Raw genomic sequence first — 22,525 nt, 5'->3', positions numbered from 1 at the left:
TGAAACTCGGAACAGGCGCTCCGCAGAGCCAGCTGTGCAGCCAGCGGGCAAACGGGGCCGGTGGCTCCCGTGAGCGTTGGAGGGTTTGCGCAGTCATGGGTGAGTGGGAAGGGGCAGGATAATGAACATCTCGCACTGAGACTGTTCCTCCCTGGCACCAGCAGCGATTCACGCCAGGAAATGTGCAGCTGGGATAATAATAACCAGGCATACCAAGGGACCGATAGCTCTCAGCACTCTCAGGGCAGTTGCCAAAGAAATTATTCTCCTCCAGGGCAAAACCATTTTCATTCTATTAATGATCCCTGATAAGTTGCCCAGTGCCACTGTGCAGTTCCTGTACCCTCACCTGTGGCAGCAACAGTGCGAGAGTCTTCAATAAACACAAATTTTGCCTTCTGCTTTTGAAATTTTGCTTTCTGCAATTGAAATTACAGCCAACTAAATGTCTTCCATGGCTGCACTGGTTGGGGAGAGGAGCGATGGAGACCTGCGGCAGGTTCCTGCAGCACAGCCCAAGCCCTCCCCCTGTAAAGGAGAGCCTGGAGGCTCTATTTAACAGCAATCAACTGCAGCAGGCTTTATGGATTTCCTGACAGCCTCACAACGCCCACAGCCGCTCTCCCCATCACCCGGCAGAGAGGCTCCTGCCTTGTGCTGGAGCACTTGAAGCATGGGCTGGCCGTGGGCTGCCTTCCCGCGGCACCTCCCAGGGAGCAAGGGGGGAGCTTTGCTGCTGCACGGGCATGGCAATTACAGCACTGCCGTGTCGTGGGGTCTGTTGGTGCCCAGCCCTTGTGTGTGCCTCATTCCCTTTAGAATAAAGCATGTTTCCAGCCTGACGGAGCAGAAGGAAGGTTTGCAAACGTGACCAAGGCATAATGTCACCACCCCAAGCCAGAGTCAAAGCGAGGTATTACAAAGTCTCGTGTCTTCAAGAGAATCGGTTGATATTTTTTTTGGTCCTGTACCTTGATCTCCAGCCCATCGTGCCTAGTATGACCCCACCAGACATTCTGTTTCCCTGCATCTTTCGCTACTCCCAAGCTGGCCCTGGGTGTGCTTACACACTCAGACTTAGCGGCAGCTGAACACACCCTGCTCATGCTGTACAAGGCTGTCAGAGGTCTCCCGGCTGGCCCTGGCCCTACGTCGATGTGTCCTTGGGTACAAATAGCCCCACACGTCAGCTCCCATGAGCTCCCCACCAGGAGCCACCCCTGCAGGAACCAGTCCCATCCTCAGAGGTGGTCAACATATGGCTCTGAAAGTGGTGCTGCAAGGGCTCAGCACCGCTCTGCTCAGATCTGGGCAGTGCAGAGCTGCCCAGAGGGACTTTTCCCCACACCCAGGGCCCAGGGATGCCCTTTCCTCGATTATTCCCACTCTACGTGGTGGACGAGAAGGGGAGTTCTGTGGGTCCGCACTTTCTCTCTTTTGCTTGGCCAGCCCTGCTCCAACCTGCCCCTTCCAGATGGAGCAAAGCCCATTCAGCAGCTCCCGCTGCCCCCAGCCAAGGATACTGGTGCCTCGTCCGGGCCGTGCTGCCCCAGGACACGCTTTCCAGCGTGGGAACCTGCCCGGCCTCGGGGGAGAAAATGAATGCCGGTGTCCCTGGGAGCCCCGGGCACCCGCGGTGGGGCCGGGCCGTGGGCGCCCGGCTGGCCTTGGCCTTCCCTGTCGCCACTGACCTGTCCCCTTTAAGGGAGAAAGTGCTGCTCGGAAATTTCTGAATGGCCGTCCCCGCCCCCGCCCCGCCCGCCGCCCGCTCGGCCAATCAGCGCGCCTGCCGCAGGGCCGCAGCCGGCGCACGGGCCTCTCTTAAAGGCGCAGTGTCCCCACCCGCCCGGCCCCGCCGCCGCCCGTATGCCTGGAGAAGACCCGACCGTTTCGCAAGCCCCGAGGTGACCTTCGAAGCGGGACGCAGGCGTGGGGTGCGGTGGTGTTCCCGAGGCACAGGCACACCCGTGCACACGTGCTCCTCAGGGATCACACACCAGCAACCCAGGCCCTGGGCGATGGGTGACATCGAGGGACGACGTGCCGCTTCCCTCACCCTGGCTTCAGGGCTTGGTTTGGACAAGGACCGGGCATCCACAGGGGCCAGAGCGCACAGCGGGGTTGAGTTTCACCCCGAAGGAAGGCGGGCGGTGAGCTCTGCCACCGAGCCACAGTGCGGTGAGAGCAGGCAGGAGAGCAGTTCCATCACCAGGCTCTGGCTCTGAACCAGAGCGGAACCGCGGGAGAGCTCCCACAGCAGCAGAGCCCCGAAGCTCACAAACCTTTCTGTAAAAACACCCCGTGAGACCCAGCTCTGCAAAACCTACCACCGCACAGAGGGGAAAGCGCTGCGCGGGACGTGCCGAGGGAGCGGGAAGGAACAGTGCAGCAACGGGACCACAACGCGCTCGTGAAGCAGCGGCAGAGCTTGCCCCTGGCTTCAGCAACGAACCCAGCTGGGAGACCAGCCCGGGTCTCCCCTTGCCCCGCAGCACAGTGCCCCCTCGCCTGCTCCACCACAGCTCCTCCCGCAGCCCGCTGTAGCAGGGCTGTGAAATGAGCTGGACTAAAAATACCCCTTAAGAGGCGGGGGACAGCCTGGCAGGACATGGCCACATTTCCTGGACACACGCAGGTGGGAAGCTGGTGGTGAGGCTGGGGAAGCAACTCCGGCCAGGCATGATGCTCTCCATGCTGGTGCTTCGGGCACAGACGCTGGTGTGCCTGAGCGGTGCCAGCCCTGAGAGCTATCTAGGCCACAAACCGCAGGAGGCCTTTGCCTGAGTCTCAATACTTGGAATAATTTTTAGGTGCGGTGCCAGCAAGGCTCCCGCAAGGTGCTTTGTACCTGCGGGCTGCAGAGCTCCAGTGCTTCCTGCAGCAGGGCTTGAGGCTGGCTCGAACTGCTTGCCCTGCTGCAGCCACGCAGGGTCTAACCTCCCCGAGCAGGCAGAGCAAAGCGAGAGGAGGCAGCAGGCAGCAGAGAGCACCTTTCAAAGGGCTCACACTCGGATCCACAAGAGGGATTATTCCCAAACCCGCACTCATCCACTGCCCTCCTTCCCCTGCAATTCCCCTCCCTCCTACCCGTGCTGAGGATAATGGATCTCTCGGCGTAGTTTGATACTGATCCTCCAAATCCTACAGACTAAAAACCTTCACGAGCAGTTATCGTGGCTGCTCTATTTATAACAGTGCCGGTATTGCTTCTGCCACCAGAATCCTGATTTCCGTCCAGCCCGATGCCATTAAGATGCAGCGACGTTCCCCAAGCTCCAGCACTCCAGATAGAAAGCAGCTGGCCTGCCAGGCTCTGCCTTCAAGCTTGGTTTGTTCTTTTAAAAAATGGCAAGGAGAGCCCGTTTGTTCTGCAGTAACGCACCCAGGAGATTTGTCCTCAGCCTCCCGAGATGCTGGGGTGGCTGCGAGGGGGAGCGGACTGTGGATGGGTGGAGGTCGGGGCAGCACAGCCCGTGCTGGGGGCACGGAGGCACTCTGAGAGCCCCTGGTTGGTTGGTGCTACGGGAGATGGGCTCCAGCGCTTCACTTGTGTTGCAGCAGGAATGGGGTCAGTCACCCGACAAGGCAAAGCAGGGAAGGGGGGACCTGAGTGCTGCTCATTTTGGAAACTTGATGAGCAAAGCAGACAGAGCCACTGCGGGGGCAGCGTGGGGGCTGACGGAGCTCCTGGCCAAGGCACCGGTGGGGCTGCCCCCTGCTCAGTCCCCATCCCGCTGAGATGCCTGTGATGGTCTCAGTTCTTGCTTTCAGAGCCACCCGTGAAACCCATCAGCGTGAATCTCCGTGTGCGAGTCGCGCCAGCAGCTCCGCTCCCCTGGGGATGGGCAGACACCTGCACTAGATGGAGGCAAACGAAGCTGGACCATGAATGCGGAGGGAGGATGGATGGACTCCAGGCTTGTCTGGATGACTCTGGAGCGTGGCCCTCTGCAGGACACTCCCCAAAGCCTCCCCCTCGCCACCCCCTTTCCGCCACTGCACGGGGAGCGCTGCACGCACTCGCACCATTACGAAATAACTTCAAAACAGTGACGATGACTTGGATGAACGGACAGACCAACAGCCCTATGTCCGGCAGGGCTTTCTTACGCTGTGCAGCCAGAAAAGCCTTGGGGTCTGCCGAGGATCTTCCTTTTGCCACTGGTTTGAGACAGAAATAGAGTAGGAACAGGTGGCCACGCATGAGCCTTTTGTTTGACAGCCTGGTGGCTCTACTGACTTCTTCATCCTTTGCTGAAGCTGTATATTGAGCTGGGAGAACTGAGGTCTAAGCATCTCCTCGTTCGTCTCCGCAGCAGGAATAGCAAAAGCCTCTAGTAAAGCCCAGGCCGTTCAACCCCAAAACGTCCACTGAAGTGACAGCTCTTACTGACACAGCCTGTGCCGACCCCGCTTTGAGCAGCAGCATCCCTGGGACACGGGCAGGCGGTTGCCCAGCCGAGTATCCCTGCTGCGCAGGGCTGATGTATGGGTCAGTCTGAGCGCGCGGCTGCAGACAGACACCCTCCTGGCTTCAGCGCTTGCGCCTCCAAGCCTGTGTCTGCAATGTTGAAACACAAAACTGTTGGAGAGCATCTGAAGGCAGAGCTCTGAAGTGACCTCCAGGCACAAAGTGGCTCAAGTGACACCAGGGCAACAGCCAGGGCCTCTGGGCTGTGGGTTGCTTCTTTTCTGCTCCGCTTCTCTGAAAATTAAACGTGCTCTCAAAGGTGCGTGGGGATGCAATGAGGAGAGGGGGTCCCTCCGGCAGCTGGTTCTCCTCTGCTGCCATTGCTTAAGCGTTAGCTGCTTCCCAGGATTTTGGGGTCACAGGGCTGCCGCTGACAGGCTCAAGCTGAGATAAAGCAGTGGCCGGTAGCAATGGCTTCGGCTGCCTGCCCAGCCAGCCCACAGCGAGGATACGGGGTGGTGGGGATAGCAGGGCACATGCAACCAAGCAACCACATGGCGGGGCTTCCTGGCGGGGCTGCAGTCATTGTCAGGCATTTGCCTACGTCAGGGACCCACTTCATTTCCCTGACGCTCCTTGCAACAGCAAACGGGTACTTGGTGCTTCCCCTCTCACACACCTCGCAGAGAAAATGAAGAGCGGTGGGGCTGCGGGCCGGGCAGGGGGGAGCGGGGAGCTCGCAGCAGGCATTTCTGCAGCTGCAGCATCCACCACACACCAGTCTCATCCCGATCCGCTGCGGGTGCCCAGAGCCGCTCCCGCCAGGCAAAGGCGCAGAGCACGGGAACGCCCTTCTCTTTGGCCAAAGGCAAATAGGGAAAGAGGAAAAAACACTCGAGAGAAGGACGGGCGAAGCAGACAGCCGGTCGCCACGCTGGCGGCACAGCCTGCCTTTCTCTGCCAGATCCTCTGGGGAGCTCCGCAAACCTTTTTGGCACTTGAGCTGTGGGTTATAGGAGAGAAGGACGCATCTTCTTCAGCAGCCGGTGCAGCAGGGAGGGCACCTAACACCCTGCCAGGGCTTTTCTGTAGAGCTGGGACGCAGGGAGGGATGGGGACATTTCTGGCCTCAGCCCAGCAGGGCTAACACACAGCCTGCGCCTGGCACACTGCGGGCACGCTCAGCAGCACCCCACACACCGGCAGCCTGCAAAAGCAGCAGCACCCTCTGCCAGCGAGGTTGCCTATTCACCGGGCGAGTTCAGCGCAGGCAGGGAATGTCTGTCCTCTGAAGCAGTCCCGCTCGCCCTCTCCATCACGCTAAGACCCGCTGTTGCTCCGTGTCAGCTGCTGGGCTGAGCAAGGACGGGGCCGCGGCGCTGGCGTTGGGCAGCGAAGCAGCGGAACCCTCGCAGGCAGGAGGGAGGAAGGGATGCGGGGGCAGGCGGTCGCGGGAGGGGTGGCACGGCACTGGTGCGGTGACGGGGATGAAGTCAGAGTGGCTGCAGAGCCGTGTCGGGAGGCAGGAGAGGGTGGCAGGGGAAGAGCAGTGCTTCCTCGCAGGCGCAGAGTTTCTGCTCATCAGCGGCATTGTTCCTCTTTCATTTATCTGTACAGCTGGCCGCTCTCTGCTCCCCGCACGGAGGATGAGAACGGCATTTACCAAGGGAAGCAGCCTTCCTGCCAGCCTGTGAGCGCGGGCAAGCAGCACTGGCCACGGGAGCGTCCTCGTGGGTCTTCCCACTGCAGATACGCAAGCCCTGAGCAGCCCTGCTGGGGCAACCGTGGGGCTCGGGGAAAGGTTGAAATGGAGGATTCGGCAAATAAAACACCGCAAACCCCAGAGCTCAGGCAGGATTGTGCCTCTGAGTGCCTCAACAGGGCACTTCAGCTGGCCGAGTCCCTTTGCTCTTGCCCCATTGAGAGCTGAACGTCCACCTGCCCATGGAGGGATGGTTTCAGCCCACTGAGCCTCGCTGTCAGGAAGCACATGTTGCTGCTGGATTTACCGGCCCCACTTCCTTTGCAGTAGCCATTCGCACGCTGCAGGGCTACTCGGCGTGCACACGCATCCTTGCCAGCAGACAGAAAATATCCTGTTCCTGGAAGCATTTCTGCAGAGAGGCAATTTATTTCTCACGTGTCTTCCTGGCTAAAGCAGGTTATGGTGGCTTTTGCTGGGCTCTCGCTGCCGGGAAGGGCTGCAGGCAGTGGGGAGGACAAAGCCGGGACAACAGAAAACTTATTTACATTGACAGCCACGATAAGAGAATTACACTGACTTCAGGCAGGACAAGCCACTTCATCATTTTACCTTTTTATCAGTGGCAGGGTGTCCGCTGGGGCTCTTGTTCTGGGCTGGCAGCACCAGGGGTGCTCTGCCCTGCAGCTGGTGCCTTCCTGCCCTAGCGTTAAACATCACCTATTGTAGAAGCTTCCCCGGTTCTTCCAAGTGACATTTGCCATCTCAAGTGTTTTCCTGAAACCCACTTCGGAAATGCCTGTGGCAAAAAACACACACCGAAGGCTGGGGAGCAAGGCGTCCCTCTGGAGGTGGGCAGGAGCTGGGCGTGGAGGTGTTATCCAGCCCCGATGGCATCCTGCAGGCTGAGGCTGTTGAGAACTGACACTGGAGGTGATGGTGGATGCGAGCGGAGGCGTCCTCAGTGCCTTTGGGCAGGAGCGAGGGATGTGAAGCGGGGCCCGCGCTGCGGTCCGTCGACACAGCCTGCCCCCAGGCACAGCCGATTCTGTGTCCCGGTCCAGATCGCTGTCACGCGGGACAGCTGGAAATGCTCCCGCTCTGCCGGGGCACAGCCTGTGTGCAGCGGTTCAGTGAAGACGACGTCTTGAGGAACAAGCTCACCGTCGTGTCACAGGCCCCCAAATCCCAGCTCAGGGGCTGCTGCAGAGGAGCCTGCAGCACCCCAGCACCGCTAGGTCACGTTTTCCAGGAAAGCTGCTGGGTCTCCACGGAAAGCCGAATTTCAGGCAGGACTACGGGCACGGCTAAGCCCAGCACTGAGCACTACCATCCTGACTGTTTTTCACAGAACCACAGAATGGTTTGGGTTGGAAGGGACCTTAAAGATCATCTCTTTCCAACCCCCCTGCCCTGGGCAGGGACACCTCCCGCTAGACCAGGCTGCTCAAAGCCTCATCCAGCCTGGCCTTGAACACTTCCAGGGATTGACAGCTTCCCTGGGCAACCTGTTCCAGTGCCTCACTACCCTCACAGTAAAGAATTTCTTCCTGATATCCAATCTAAATCTCCCCTCCTTCAGTTTGAGGCCGTTACCCCGTGTCCTGTCATTACACTCCCTGATCCAGAGTCCCTCCCCATCCTTCCTGTAGGCCCCCTTCAGGGACTGGAAGGGGCTCGAAGGTCTCCCTGGAGCGTTCTCTTCTCCAGGCTGAACCCCCCCAACTCTCTCAGCCTGTCCTCACAGCAGAGGGGCTCCAGCCCTCGGATCATCTTCATCGCCCTCCGCTGGCCCTGCTCCAACAGGTCCGTGTCCTTCTTGTGTTGAGGACTCCAGCCTCAATTTTCCCCTCCGGGTCCCTGCTCTGCCTGCAGCCGGGCTGGGAAGTGGCCATCATCTGGGATGGAAGAGGCTGCAGATGAGAGAGCTCTGCCAGAGCCCGGCCCTCCCAGAGCCCTCTCCTGCCCACCCGCGTCCCCTCTCGGGGCAGTGACCCCCACTCCGGGCTGGCAGCTCCGGTCCCCATGGACGGGCGACCCCCAAAGCACCAGTGCCCGGCACCAAGGACCAGCTCAGGACCTGTACCAACACTGGCCAGGAAAGGAGGAGGCTGAAAATAAAAAAAGCTTCAGAAAAGAATGACAGGAATTATTTCAGGGCTAGAACAACCTGCCTCACACTGAGCGAGTGAAGAAGCCAATCTGTTTAGTTTATCTAAGGGAAAGTTAAGAGGGAACTTAGACGCATCTATAAATACCTACATGTTGGGAACATTTCTGATTGCTACAGTCCTTTATCCTAGCAAACAAAGGCAGCAAAATTTCCTGGGGCTGGGAGCTAAAGCGCGAGAAATCCAGGCTAACAGCAAAGTGCAGATTTTTAATGGGAAGGATAAATAACCACCAGGCCAGCAGGGCTAGGGACACAGCAGCTTCCCCATCGCATGAAGTCTGAAAATCAAAGTGAGGGGGCTGCTGCTCAAAGGAGCCATTGCAACTCAGCCCTCAGCCAGACACTCGGGGCTGGACGCAAGAGCCGCTCCACTCCACAGCCTGGGGCAGTTTGGAAGAAAATCCCTTAAAATCTGACTCTTCCCGATTGATCAGGCTCTCGCCCCTCGTGGGTTTTGCCCCGTGACTCCCCCATCCGCGGTCACCATTCCCTCCCACCGGCAAACAGAGACAGGCAGCCCAGCTCATCCTCCTGCCGTGTTCAGAAAACCGCCCTTCCAAAACTGGTAAAGATTTGGTGAATGTTTGAAAACACAGACAGTAGCAAGAAGAAAAGGAGAAATTAAACAGTAAGGGAAAAAAATGGGGTGTTACCCATTTTATTGCAGTCCGGAATAAGAAGGGAAACATTTAAAAAGGAGAGAAAAGAAGCAGAGCAATTCCTGTATTTAAAATATTTTGGAAGAAGACTTTAACTTAGCAAACAAGCATTTTTTCAAACTATGCCAGGGAAAACAACATTTTCATATAATTTTAAATCTGCGGTGAGCTCCATCCATCCCGGTCACTTCATCCCTCCCCAAAGTGCGTTTTGCCCTTTGCTTGTCCCTAAAACTCCCCTCAAATGCGTAGCCCAAACGATGCACTCGCGCCAGGAGGAAGCTGAGATTTATGATGCACATCCAAATAAACGGCATTTCCAGGTAAATAAGACAGCAGAGAAAAAGCTCCCGGTAAGCTGAGAAATGGACCTGCCATTTAAGAGCTCAGAGAAAAAAAATAATACGGAAATCTGCAATGTGGGAGTGTGCCAGCGCTGGGGGCGAGAGGGACAGGGCTGGGAGGATTTCCAGCTCCATGCAGCCTCTTTCTTTCTGCGCCATATCCACCTGCCCTCCCAGCCCCAGGGGGTGACGCTGGGCCATGGGAAATGCTAACGCGAGGGGACGATTTTGGCGTCGTCCAGCCCCCGGCACCGGTGACTGCTAGATTTCCCAGCCTGAGCATCACCATGAGGAAACATCCCTCCCAGGGGAGGAAATTGCCTCCCCGGCGCCGTCCCCACGGTGCTAGGGGCACAGGGCCCCAGTGCTGTCCCCTCGGTGCCAGCCGCCAGCTGGGCTGGCAGGGTGGGACACGGCGTGGGGCGCACGGAGGCTCACCTGGGGCAGGGCGCTGCGGGAGCCGAGCACCAGGCTGCAGACGCTGGCCGGCGCCTCCGTCCTCCGGGCCGTCACCCTCACCAGCCGCGGCGGCGTCCCCGGCGCGCCATCCCCAGCCCCTGCGGGAAGCCTCCGCTCACCATCCCAGGACGGATCCTGAAACGAGACAGGGGGTACATGCGGGTAGGGCAGGCCAGCTGCCTCCAGGGCCCCCCCCCCCACCTCAGCTTCTGGAAGGGCCAAAATGAGCTTCGCCCCATGCAGGGGGCTCATACAGCCTTCGGTGAGCACCCCACTGCCCGTGACAGCCTGCCCTGGCACTGGCCCCTGGGCAGTGGGGTCACAGCGAGGGACGGCAGAGGCTTGCAGGCAGGGCACCCCGGGGCCGTGGCGGGGGCAGCTCCCTGTTGCATTTCATTTTTCAGCAACACAAGATGCCTGAGAAATACATTTTTGGAGAAAGGAGGGATTTGATGTCATCTTGCCCAGGTGGCCAAGAAAGCCAATGCCATCCTGGCTTGTATTAGAAATAGCGTGACCAGCAGAAGTAGGGAGGTGATTGTCCCCCTGTACTCAGCACTGGTGAGGCCACACCTTGGGTATTGCGTCCAGTTTTGGGCACCTCAATGCGACACAGATATCGAGGTGCTGGAGCGAGTGCAGAGGAGGGCAACAAAGCTGGTGAAGGGCCTGGAGAATAAATCCTACAAGGAGCGATTGAAGGAGCTGGGACTGTTGAGTTTGAGGAAGAGGAGGCTGAGGGGAGACCTCATCGCTCTCTACAACTACTTGAAAGGACGTTGCAGAGAGGTTGGTGCTGGTCTCTTCTCACAGGTGATAGAACAAGAGGGAATGGCTTTGAGCTGCCACAGGGTAGGTTTAGAGTGGACATTAGGAAAAAATTCTTCACAGAAGGAGTGGTCAGACACTGGAATAGGCTGCCGGGGGAGGTGGTGGAGTCACCACCCTCGAATGTGTTTAAGAGTCATTTAGATGTGCTGTTGGGGGATATGCGGTCGGGGAGAACTTTGTAGAGTGGGGCTGATGGTTGGACTTGATCCCAAGGGTCTTTTCCAACCTGAATGATTCTGTGATTCTATGGTTCTATGATGGGCTTGGGTTGTGTTCGGTGCGGGGATGCCCCGAGACCGGCTGCTTCGCTCATCCCCCCCGCGTGCAGGGTGCCGGGGGGGGAGCCGGAGCACCCCTCCTGCTGGATGCGCCAGGCCCACCGCTGCTTCCCCACTTGCTTCCACATTGATTTTTACATGTCCTCATTGACTGTCACATCTCCCGGGGGCCACGCAGAGCTTGCTGGCGGGTGGATCGAAGCTACAGGAGACCCAAAAAACCAAAGCGGGATCCCACTGCCCATGGTGTAACATCACTAAAAATATGTTCATAAACACAGACTAGATGTGCAGGTTTGCCTTTAAACAGCGGGACTGTCAATGTGAAGGGGGTCAAAAAAAAAAGATATTAAAATGGTTCCTGAGTCAGAGGGACACAGATATCTCCTGCACTGATGGTGGGCAGCTTTATGCCCCCTGTTCTTGATCATCAGAGTCCTTTGAAGTGTTCCTCCTTAGGTGACATCGTTCAGCTCCATCTTCCCCCTGGGCCACTCAGATTTGGTGTCCCCACAGGTACATGATGGGAAGGCAGTTCAGTCCTTGAGGCAGAAATACGGTGTTTATCTAACAAAATGAGGAATATCTCCAAATTTTTGCATTTCTGCGCAAAAGTCTCCATATCCCCAGTTCAGGGGGATCCCACAGCATCCCTTGGCAGGGCACGAGGCAGTGAGAGGGGGACGGGAAGAGGACCCGCAAAGGCATGAGGCGATTTTATTTACCTTGGTGCCTTTGGGATAGCTAAGGCCCTACTGCTCAATTCCTGCCTCCCCACCTGGTGCCCCATCTTTTAAAAGGCTGTTGAAAATTAAAGGGAATGCAAATAAGAGAGGCAGAAGTTATCCGAGAGCTGGAAAAAAAATCCTGAAAAGGGAAACTTAAAAGACTCAACCTACTTCACTTATCAAAAGCAGCCCGCGAGGTGGCTAGATCAGAGAGCCGAAACGTCTCCGTGGGAGACAGCATCAGACGGGAGCAACTAATCCAGCTGCAACGGCAGAGCAGGAACCAGAGCTGAAGCCGAAGCTATTTGCATTAGGAGTAATTCAATTAACACTTGTGAACCAGAGAAGTTGCCTCATTAATGAGACAAGCTATGACAGAGGAGGTGTGGAAACGCTCTGGGCGTGAGCTGGCCAGGCTGCGGTGGCCAGCAGCCTCCCCGTGCCCCTTGCCTCCCGCTTGGTGCAGGACCGCGCAGGGTCCGGCCCCACGGCATCGTGCCGGAGTGGCTCTTACCTCCGGGAGGTTTTGGGGCTCTTTGGGTGCGACCGCGGAGCCGGGCTCGCTGGCCCCGCGCTGCTGCCTGGCTGTGTCGCGACGTGCGTCCGGGCTGGGAGGCTGCAGGGGTGCAGAGCGCAGCGTGAAATCGTAGAATTCATGGATATCTGCAAAACAGGACGAGAAACATCCACAGGACCGGGGAGGCAGCCCGATGCCAGCGTCCTGCGTGGGATGCAGCACCCGTGCCCGCCCGCTCTGCCCCATCCTAAGTCTGAGCCCTCTGTGAGAGGCTTGTCCCCAGGTGATGGGTGGGACAGGGCTCTGCTGGCTCTGCAATGGCGTGCCTGGCTCAGCGCACAGTGCCCCATGGCTGTGGAAGCCACGGGCCTTTCCACGGAGCAATGACCACTTGCTTGACGGGGACCAAGAGCAAACCGTCTTCTGCAACATCCGTCGTAAACCCGCCCCATCCCGCTCTCCTCCAGGCTGTGCCAGCCCCATGCGTGGTCCCATGTCCCTTCTGCTTGGAGAAGCCTCCCGCACCAGGCAGCCCCTGCCTGCCCCGACGCTGCCAGGCTTTGCCCTCCCCATCGCTGCTCCCCATCGCCCCCGGCCCGCCGAGGGGCTCCCTTCCCACGGGGACAGGCAGAGAGGGCACAGGGCACTGGGACAGCAGGCTCAGGGCGTGCAAGCCTTAAAGCTGATGGCTACAGCTGTGTTATCCCCAGCTGCTTCCCCGATAAATTCCCTCTTCCCACCTGGCACAGTACTACCTGCCACAAGCAGGTGCCAGGTACCCTCACTCTGGGCTCCGAGGACCTGGGTCTCCTGCCGTGAGTCCCAGTGGCTCTGGAGAGAGGTGTGAGACTGGGGTGTCCCGGCCCTCGCTGCTCCAGGGGCAGTTTCAGGGTGACAGTGGGACCTGACGGCAGCTGCTGCTCGGGTGCAGCTCCAGAGGGGCTGTGGGAGCCCAGACCCTCTCCTACCCCTACCAGCAGCATTTTACCCTTTCCCGGTCACACACGGAGGATTGCAGGGAACAGCAGGGCTGCAGTGGGCTTTGCTCCTCCCTAAGGAAGCCCCCACTGCCACGCACCCAGGCAGCTGCGGCCCCCAGCAACCCCCAGCTCATCTCCAGAGCCGGGGCAGACATAGACCCCCAGATCCAGCACCTCTATAGGAGCAACAAAAGCCAATATCCTCACGGCAGAAGCGTTTAATTTCACAAAGGGAACTGTATCAAAAGCGAGAAGCTTTTTTACAAAGAAACTGAAAGGGGTAACAAAGAGGGTAAAACATTTGTGGGAGGCACCGAGCCTATTTAGAGAGACCCCACCGGGACATCAGAGCAAACGCAGGGTGCCTGGCCGGAGGATACTGTGAAGGGAAGAGGGAGGAAAGCAAGGCTGGACCGCAGGGAAGGGAGGCTATTAAAAGCGCGAAGACATTCATCTAAAAAGCTGAAGCTGCGTCCAAATGAGAAAACCAGAAAGGATGGTAAATGCTGCCAGGTTAAAGGTAAAGCTCCAAAAGGTCGGCCAAAAGAGTTTGGTAAACGCCTTGCAAAAGGCATAAAAAAGTAATAAATCCCTTCAAGCACCTGGGAAACAGGAAGCCTGGCGGAGTCGGCTGGCCCAAAAAGTCACGGCAGCATAAATAAGCACTTGGAGTGGGGAAAGCTGCAGCAGGAGCCGGAGTCAATTTTCTGTACCCGCGCCTGCTGCAGCGGAGGCTGGGGAGCCCCTCTCCTGCGAGCAGCCCCGAGGCAAGCGGTGGGCTCAGCTCCGGGGGCCGCGGCCGTGCCCCCGCGCTCCCTGGGATCTCAAGGAAGAGGCGGCTGCGCCAGCCTTTCAATGTGCGATTTCTTACACGAAACTGTGCCACGCCGAGGCACCACGGCGTATTAAATGCCCACTGTATAAAGATTTCCAAAGGAAATCCGGTGAGCGCTGGGCAGCGTAAGCAGGGACAGGCCGAGCACTGCCCGAGGCTATTTCCCAGGGAGGTTTTCACAAAGCAGGGTCGCACCCCCAGGCGTAAGTCCCCATCGTCTCCTGGTGCCTAACCCCATGCCCATGCACTGCAGTGGCACATCTGTGTTGCAGACGGGTCGGGGAGCAGCATCATCCCCCAGGGGCTGCCTGGTGACCTCCCAGCCGTGGGGAAGAAGCTGCTATAAATCCCGGCTGCCAGCAGAATGGCTTTGTGCCCACGGGGGGCCCAGCCAGGCAGCACGGCCACCCTGCTCCGGGGAGCACCGTGCTACTGCCACTGGCATCTATGCCACTTTTGGAGCTGCTGCTTCATGCTGCATCACTGCCAGGCTCTGTCCTGTGCCCTGGGAGAAATGGGGCAACCGGCAACGACGGGAGGAGTGGAAGTCCCCAGATCCAGCCACAGCACCTGGGGCGTCCCCTCTGCAGCCCCCCAGGTGCCGAGCGTCCCCTGGCAGCCCCCGAAGCCCCCCCCAAATCAGACATGAGGTCACAGCAAGCAGTCGTCACACAGCCAGACAAACGGGACTTTGTTTTCGTGCAAAACCATCTCTCCCTCCGGTTATAAAAATAGTCATTGCGTAATGGGATAGCAGGAGCTCCTGGCTGCGCGGATTACACTTGGAACGCACAAAACTTCAGGAAAATGAAAACAAGATTTGAACAGCCCCATTACGGGGGTGCACCGCTGCCGGCATCCCTGTTTGTCACCCATCTGCTGCAAGAACACAGGCTGGGGCAGCCAAGCTGGCAGGGCTGGAGCGGGAAGCTTGTCCTCGGAAGCAGCCGCTCTCCACCTCCAAAACCCTCAGCCCACTTTGGACGCTCGCTGGGACAGGGGATAACTGCTGGCACTGGGGATTAGTGGAGTTTCACAACTGGGGGGTGGGGTTCATGCAGTGAAGGGCTGGCTGTGACAGGAATACATTTTAGGACATACATGCATGTCATAGAATCCCAGAATGGTTTGGGTTGGAAGGGACCTTAAAGATCATCTAGTTCCAGCCCCCCTGCCATGGGCAGGGACACCTCCCACTAGATCAGGTTGCTCAGAGCCCCGTCCAACCTGGCCTTAAAAACTTCCAGGGATGGGGCTTCCACCACTTCTCTGGGCAACCTGTTCCAGTGTCTCACCACCCTCATGGGGAAGAACTTCTTCCTAACGTCCAGTCTGAATCGTCCCATCTCTAGTTTTAATCCATTCCCTCTAGTCCTACCATTGCCCGACACCCTAAAAAGTCCCTCCCCAGCTTTCTTGTAGGCCCCCTTCAGATACTGGTAGGCCACTCTAAGGTCTCCTCCGAGCCTTCTTGTCTCCAGACTGAACAACCCCAACTCTCTCAGTCTTTCCTCATAGGAGAGGTATTAAAGTGGCATTAAAGATCACTTAAATATACGCTGGTTCCTTTCATTTCTTATGGGCATCACAAGTTGCACTCCAGTCTGCCTCACCCATGCGTTTACGAGCAGCGCTACCTGAAAAGCCTCAGTAAGAGAACCTTGCGGTAGCAGAAGGTGGTGCTGCACGTTCTGGCTTACAGCTGCATTTCTGTTTTATGGCAGTGTAACTCCGCTCTGGATCTAATAAGGAAGAGTAACTCAAGATTTACAGAGATTAGAATTTGTCTAACTATTTCCTCCTGGGGTCAATACGTCAAACAGGAGCCATTAAATATTTCTGTAGCACCAGCATCCGAGGGCTAATGCAGTGCCCTTGTGCCAGCCGGTGCATGCACTTCCAGAAAACAACACTTCTTCTCTGACACGTCCACTGCCATCAGCTGCATCACCGCAGAGTCACCCCGGGCAGAAACTCTGGCCTCGCACCAGGCTCCCGGCCCGGGTCCCACTGCTGTGGCTGCCACCGCAGAACTTTCAACCAAGCTACGAGTTTCCATCCGTCCTCAGGGCTGGGAATCCTCCAGATTCCTCCGCTTCTCCACCCTGGCTCCTGCAGCCAGCCAGTGAAGCCGCAGCCGCCACCCCCAGCAGCGCCGAGCTCCCAGATATAGTTTTTCCCCCAGGGAAGCACCGTGGGTCAGCCACAGCCTCCCTCTGCTCCTGCCTCTGCTCCTGCCTCCACGCAGCAGCGCTCTCCGGGAGGAACCTTTTTTGGGATGAAAGGGGCCGTAGGGGACAGGACCTCACTGGGGTCTGCCGGCCGTGGCTCAGGAGAGGAGCGCTGCCCTCGGGGTGCTGGCAGCCGGGGCAGCCGAGCGCACACAGCCCTGCCTGTCCCCAACAGCCACAACGGCCCCTTTCAGCCCTGGCTCCGGGAAGGAAAGGTCAGGGAGCTGCTTCTGCGTGCCAGCCCCGTCCTCCCCGGCGACACAAGACCGGGCCGAGCATCTCCCCGAGGGGGCTCTGGGGGGCAGAGGGAAAGCAGGGCCACCATCGCCCCGGCGGCCCCGAGCCCTGGCTCCTTTCGTCAGGCTGTTTCCCTGCAAGTCACACACTTGGCTCCGCGGCCTCAGACGCAGGGAGAGAGGGGCCAGGAGGAGGGAACCAGCACAGTCTGTTTTCCCTCTGCGCCGCCAAGGAATTTCGTTTGTGCGGACGGAGCAGGGGCTGGCGCATTCCAACACGGAGCAGCTCCCGCGTGGCTGCGCTGTGCCGGGCCAGCCGCTGTGGGCCAGGAGCCGTCCTGGCAGGGTCAGCGTGCCCCGGGGCATAGGCAGCTCCTGGGAGAGGGAGTCGAGTCCACGGAGTCGAGTCCGGCGCGGTGGTCACAAGGATTGAAGGAGCTGTGCTGTGCACGGAGGAGTCTGGCAGAAACCGGTGCACGTGCACAGCAACACTGGGCACATTGACGGCAACAGATACATCCAGCTCTGGACACCGCACAGCTGGGACACTGCTTTATCTGGGATAAAGCAGATCCTCCCCTGGAGCTGGGCAAACCGGGGTGTCTGGAGGCTTCTAAAGTCCATAAAACAGCTTATTCTTTTTTTTAAAAAAAAAAAAAAAAGAATATGGAAAGCCATATCCCTGGCATTTTTCATGTGGACTTTAACTTGGAAAATTCCATGCTGTTTGGCACTTCTGGTAGCTCTACCATGGCATCGTGCAGTTTGGTATTCAAACTCAAGCCCGCCAATGCGCATCTCAGGAGAGCATCACCTGCAGGAGCGTGGGATCTGAGGACAGGGAACTACCACACTCATGCATTCATGTTCCCCAAGGGCTGAAAAAAAGCAGGCCCATGTTGCTGAAAGGCCGCAAGAGGAGGGACCTCTGTGGGCTGAGACCTCTCCGGAGCCAGAAGCACCCGGGCACAGCGAGGGGCAGTGGGCCAGGAGCCTCTGCGCTGGGAGGCACACCCATGGCGCTCCTGCTAATCCTCCTCCCTCGCGTAAACTCTGAACCAGCTCCGTGACTCCGAGCAGACTTCAGACAGACACGCGGCAGCCCCACCGGGAAAAGGTGGGGTGAAAAGTAAATAAAATAGAAACACTCCACCGTCTTCCTGGAGCCGTCACCGCACACCAGCAGGTCTGGACCACGGAGACGGAGCGAGCCTGGTGTGTGCCAGCCGTGCGCAGGCACAGCAAGCACGCAGCCGGACGCGGCATCCCACGTGTCCACACAGGGATGGAGGAATTCACAAACCCACACTCCAGGGGCGGCGGGGGCGGAAGTAATGAATGCAAATTCCTAGTTAGGTAAACAGATCTTAGAGAAAGCTCACTCTGGCACGGGGAACTAATATCCTGTTAAACCAGCTGAAAAGGTCACCAGCAATCAAGCGACACTCCCTCGTGCCAGCGTTGACAGGACACCAAGACAGACAGCTTAAAGCAGGGAGCTGGGAGGTCTGTGCAGCATCTGCGTGCCAGCGTGCAAACTGCGGCCAGCTCGGTGGCGCGGCTGGGCTCTCTCGGCTACACGCTCTCCACAACACTTCTGTGCCGATACGAACAGCCCTGGGCTTTGGGAAAGCTGCTTCGTTGCCTTCGCCGAGCCCCAGGGAGGGCTGGGGGAGCACACAAACGCAGTCAGGGGCGTTGGGCTCTTGTCAGGTTTGCCAAGGCCATCACAGCCCTGCTAGGGATAACTGCCTCCGGCGTGGGGCTAATCGTGGCCCGGGGTCCATTTTGAGAGCAGGTTGTATAAACCAAGAGGCAAGGAAAGAGGTGCACGCTGGTCCCTTCTGCCCACGGCCCCTTGCCCTGTGTCTCTGCTGCTGATGGCACAGACGTCCCAGCACAAGCCCTGCCAGGGCCGAAAGCCTCCAGGTGATGCTCCAACATCAAGAATGAGGAAAGGAGAGAATAAAACAGCTCAGGGCACACCACCTGTCCCATAATTGTATTTCAGTTTGAATGGGTAACCTGAAGCACAGAGGAGCTGCTGGCAACTCAGGGCCCCACGGGGACAGAAATGGGTCTCTGGCTGCAGAGGTGTGAAGAAAGGGTGAGAGCTGCCAAGAGAGAAGACGGATGGCGAGGGGGAGAGGCTGAGACAGCCTTGGGTCAAAACACCAAGAATGAGGCGCAGATCACACATGGAGCTCTGCACCCTGCGGCCCGGGTGCTCCTCTGGTGTGCAGCGCTTCTGGGGTGCTTTCCCTTCCTTCCCAGCAGGGAAACTCGGCTCCTCTCCCGGGACACCCGGGAACAGAAAGGCCGGGGCTGCGTGTGCTCCCCCGCGGCCCACAGCGAGCAAGACTTGAGGAGAGGAGCTGAGCGGGAGCTCCTGCCCCTCTCAGCACGCTGCAGCTTCTGCAAACGGTTCTCCAGGATTACCTCCAAAATTAATTCCCTAAGTGAACCCACACAGCCAGGATCTGGTCTGCTCTGGCAGGGAATGGAGCTGAGCAACTTCAGATTCCAAAACCATCGAATTTTGTTTTTCTAAGAAAAATACTTTGCAAAGAAAGTGCATTTTCAAATGACCTTGTTCAGCGAGACAGTCGTGCCTCTTGCACGGAGAAGCTGCGCGGTCCGGCGAGACTCCAGCTGTGTTTGCCTAAATCCACACGGAGAACTTTACCCTGCGCTCGAAACAGCATTTTCTGGTGCCCAGCCCCAAGACGAGCCTCAGTGTTGAGCCTGTTTCTTGCGTGAAATGAGCCGCTGGCACAGTGTGTTACTCACAAGCGCTCGTGGGTCTACGTGCAAGAAAGGCCAGGATACCCCACCAGGAGCTGGGGACACATGGATTCTCTCTCAAAGACAGAAAAAATTTAGTTTCCTTTTGGGTCAGCAGCAGGAACGGGAAGTAGCAGGTTGTGATGAGGCTGAGGGGCGCAGGGGGGAGTGAGGCCAGTGGCGGGGTGTCCTCGCTACAGCAGCAGAGCTGGAAACCCAGCGGTGGCTGGGGCCACCCCGCACCCGCACTGCGCAGAGGGTGCTCAGGCATCGCAGCGTCCTTTAGCAGGCGCTGGATAGATATGGCACATCCCGATGAAGAAGGCTTTACCCCTCACCCACAATCACCCCACTGCGGAATCCTGTTCACGTCGCAAACACCCAGCAATTGCAGCCCCGACCCCCGTATCTCCTGCCCGAGCCCTGGAGGGGAGAGACAGCCCCAGCTCCCCGGCGCTACCGGCGCCCACGCATTTGCACAGGGAGCACCCAGCCTGGTCAGTGCCCGGCACCGGTGCAGGATCAAGCCCCCAGGAGAACCCACTGACCGCAAAGCACCAGGGACCGCAAGGCCGGGGCTTACCCAGCAGAGCCTGGAAGAGTTCACTTTGAAAGATGTGCGAGACTTTTCCAATGGAGGCTTTTAGCTCCTGTTCCTCCGGAGACCGCAGGGTGCTTTGGTATCTGGTTAGAATTTCCACTGCCCGTTCAGTGTCTGCAAAGACAACACAGAAGAAACAAGGCATTAACACTGAAGGATGGACAGGTATCTTCAGGGAAGGCTTGAGTGCAGCCTTGGAGTGGTGCAAAGGGCTCACCTAAATAATGCCTCAAGTTGCCTTCCAGTTCTGGATTTTTAAGAGTCAGACAGCTGCAAAAGCAGCCTCCTTACACATACCTGGTAGAGCTAACCCTGCCGCAAGGTGCAAGAGGGGCCATGGCAGAGAGACAGGCAGGGGCTGGAGGGGAGGTGGTTCTGCCTGTTGTCCCCACTCAACCCTGAAAATCAGGGGCTAAAGTCAGGTTCACTCACCTCCGAACCCTGTGGCACGGGGCAGCCTGAGCACCTCTGCCGCCTCCCAGGCGGAGAAGCCGCTCAGGAGCTGGACTCGTCCCGGTTGCACAGGGCTATGAGTACTAACGCAGGAGTTGCAGTCTCCCACGCGGGGCCAGATGGCTGCAGCAAAGCTGAGCGTAACCCCACTCATGTAGCACAAGATATTGCAAACAGCTCGGCTACACGGGTGGCAAAACTTGAGTTTCTACAGGGTGAAGCATAAGAATCGCTCCACGCAGCGAGCAGCCTTGGGTCAGCAGGAGACACAGCGGGAAAGGAACATGATGCCTTGGGGGCAGGGAAGGAGGGATGCTGGCCAGGAGGGGAGCTGGAGGCTGCCACGAAGCAATGCTTTGGTTAAAGTCTGGTCTCACCATAGCTGTGAGACAACCTTGGACCTAAAATAATGGAGCTGTGATCTCTCTGTGCCAGGAGACCTCCGTGCTTCTCTGGGCAGACGCCTGGAGCTGCCAGTCCAGCTCCAGCCCCAGAAATGACCCATCTCTCGGGTGGGTGGGGAGCTCCTGTGGACCTTGAGCCTGTCTCAGCCCTATCAGTGAATATTTCCCTTTGTCACCCAGGCGGCCTGCAGACAAAGAGCGTCTGTGTGAGGAGGCGGGGGGAGCCGTCCCGCCACTGTTGGGGACTCATCTTTTAAGCCAGGAACTCATGCAGAAAGGATGACCCTGCTCATCCCAGGGCTCTCGGCAGGGAATTCAGGTCATCGAACAACGGGGCCTGTGTCTGCTCGGGTGTGTGCCACCTGCTGTCCCAGCTCATGCGGCCGGCTCTCCTCCTGGCTCTTCCTTGGCAGAAAGGGGAAGGGGGTCCTGCCTGTGTCACCGGCCCACACCGACTCTTCGTGGGAGCAGAACAGAGAAAGGAGCCTGGGGAAGCGTGAATAGCTCCTGCTTCAGAGCTGGGCTCCAGACTGGCTCCAGGAAAAACAAGGACGTCCCCAAGCTCCACATTTATTGGGCTTTATGGGAATCCCATCCCCGTGTTGTCACTAAGGGCTTCCTTTTCTGCAAGATCAGACTGTGGCTTCAGACACTGCCCAGCAGGGTTGAGTCATCTTCGCCTGGTCATTCCTGACCTTATCAGCAGAAGCTAAAGAAGCAGGTGGAGAACTGGGGCCACCACACCAGGACACAAAGGCTGGGAACCTGGTGTGAACATCCCACCCCAGTCCAGGCTGCACAGAAAGAGGGGCATGCACCCTGCGCTGACGGCCACCAGCACTGGCTGAACAGGGGAGCTCCGGCCCTGGACCACCCAACGCAGGGAAGTGCTGTGCCCCCAGCGCAGGGTAGAGACGGCAGCACACTTCCTGCAGCACCCAAAAAAGAGCACGTGACGTACAGGGCCCATCTCAAGGTACAAGTCCCACTCACAGGAGGTCCTTCCTCACAGGGCCCCCACCCCCACACCTGCCCTCCCCACAAGCACCCGAGGGTGCTGCAAGCGCAGCATCCCATGGCCACCCACTCCGAGCCACGGTGGCGCCAGGAGGTGTCCCGCAGTCCGGCGGGCAGCCGGGGCTCCCGGTCCACAGGTCTCAACCCCGGGGGTGCACCGGACAGGGCGGCCCAACCCGTGGCGGGGAGGGAGGGAAGGATCGCGGGGCACCGGGCGCGACCGCGGTGCCGGTACCGGCAGGGCAGACACTTGTTGAGCGCGGCGGTGCCCGGCGCGGCGGGCAGGGCAGGGCAGGGCGCTCCTTACCTTCCCGGCGGATCATCGCTCCGCTCCGCTCGGTGCCAACCCGCGACCGGCCGAGCCGCCGCCGCCGCCCGCCCCGCCCCGCCCCGGGGAACCGGCCGAGGAGCCGCCCCCGCCCGCCCGCCCCCCGCCGGCGCCGTCTCCGCCTCCGGGAGCGCCTCGCCGCCCCCCGCCGCTCGCAGCCCGCCAGGCTCCCGGGGCGGCTCGGCCTGCGCACCCCTCTCCTCCTCCTCCCCCCGGGAAACCCCGTCCCTCCCCGCTGCGGAGGGCCCGGCCCGGCCCCGCACCGCTTCCCCGCGCCGTCACTAGATGGCACGGGCGCGCCGCCATCCCGCCCGCCCCGGCACCGGCTGGGCTGCGGCTGCCCCAGAGAGCCGGGAGCCGGGGGGAAGGCGGGGGAGAAGGGCTTGCAGGGGAGCGGGAGTCGGGGTAGGGGTGGGGAGCAGTTCTGCCCAGGGCGCCTTCGGGGTCTGTCTACCGCTCCGCTGATTTATTGACATAAATAGGTAGGGACAAGTAAAACGGACCTGATCCCCCTTTCCAAGTTCAAGGCCCTGCTGCGAAGTGACCGACTGCAG

At 58.8% G+C, this 22,525-nt stretch overlaps 1 protein-coding gene across 3 annotated transcripts in view; it reads right to left on the bottom strand.

Annotated features, from left to right (window-relative positions):
* DLG3 (discs large MAGUK scaffold protein 3) overlaps window positions 1–22,006 on the bottom strand; it is an 80,807-nt gene extending 58,801 nt beyond the window's left edge. For all 3 annotated transcript variants that reach the window (XR_008468389.1, XM_054214047.1, XM_054214046.1), the window contains exons 1-4: window positions 21,951–22,006; window positions 19,752–19,883; window positions 12,100–12,248; window positions 9,728–9,883 (exon numbers count right to left, since the gene is read on the bottom strand). Coding sequence is in view for 2 of the 3 variants with exons in the window: in XM_054214047.1 (XP_054070022.1) it covers window positions 9,728–9,883; window positions 12,100–12,248; window positions 19,752–19,883; window positions 21,951–21,966 (453 nt within the window). In the remaining variant the exon portion in view is untranslated. The remainder of the gene's footprint in view (window positions 1–9,727; window positions 9,884–12,099; window positions 12,249–19,751; window positions 19,884–21,950) is intronic.
* Window positions 22,007–22,525: the final 519 nt, after the last annotated feature.

Source organism: Rissa tridactyla, chromosome 9 (genome assembly GCF_028500815.1).
Source record: "Rissa tridactyla isolate bRisTri1 chromosome 9, bRisTri1.patW.cur.20221130, whole genome shotgun sequence".
In the NCBI taxonomy this organism is placed as follows: domain Eukaryota; kingdom Metazoa; phylum Chordata; class Aves; order Charadriiformes; family Laridae; genus Rissa; species Rissa tridactyla.
The sequence above is the reverse complement of the archived record's forward strand: the minus strand, read 5'-3'. Positions and strand labels throughout refer to the sequence as shown.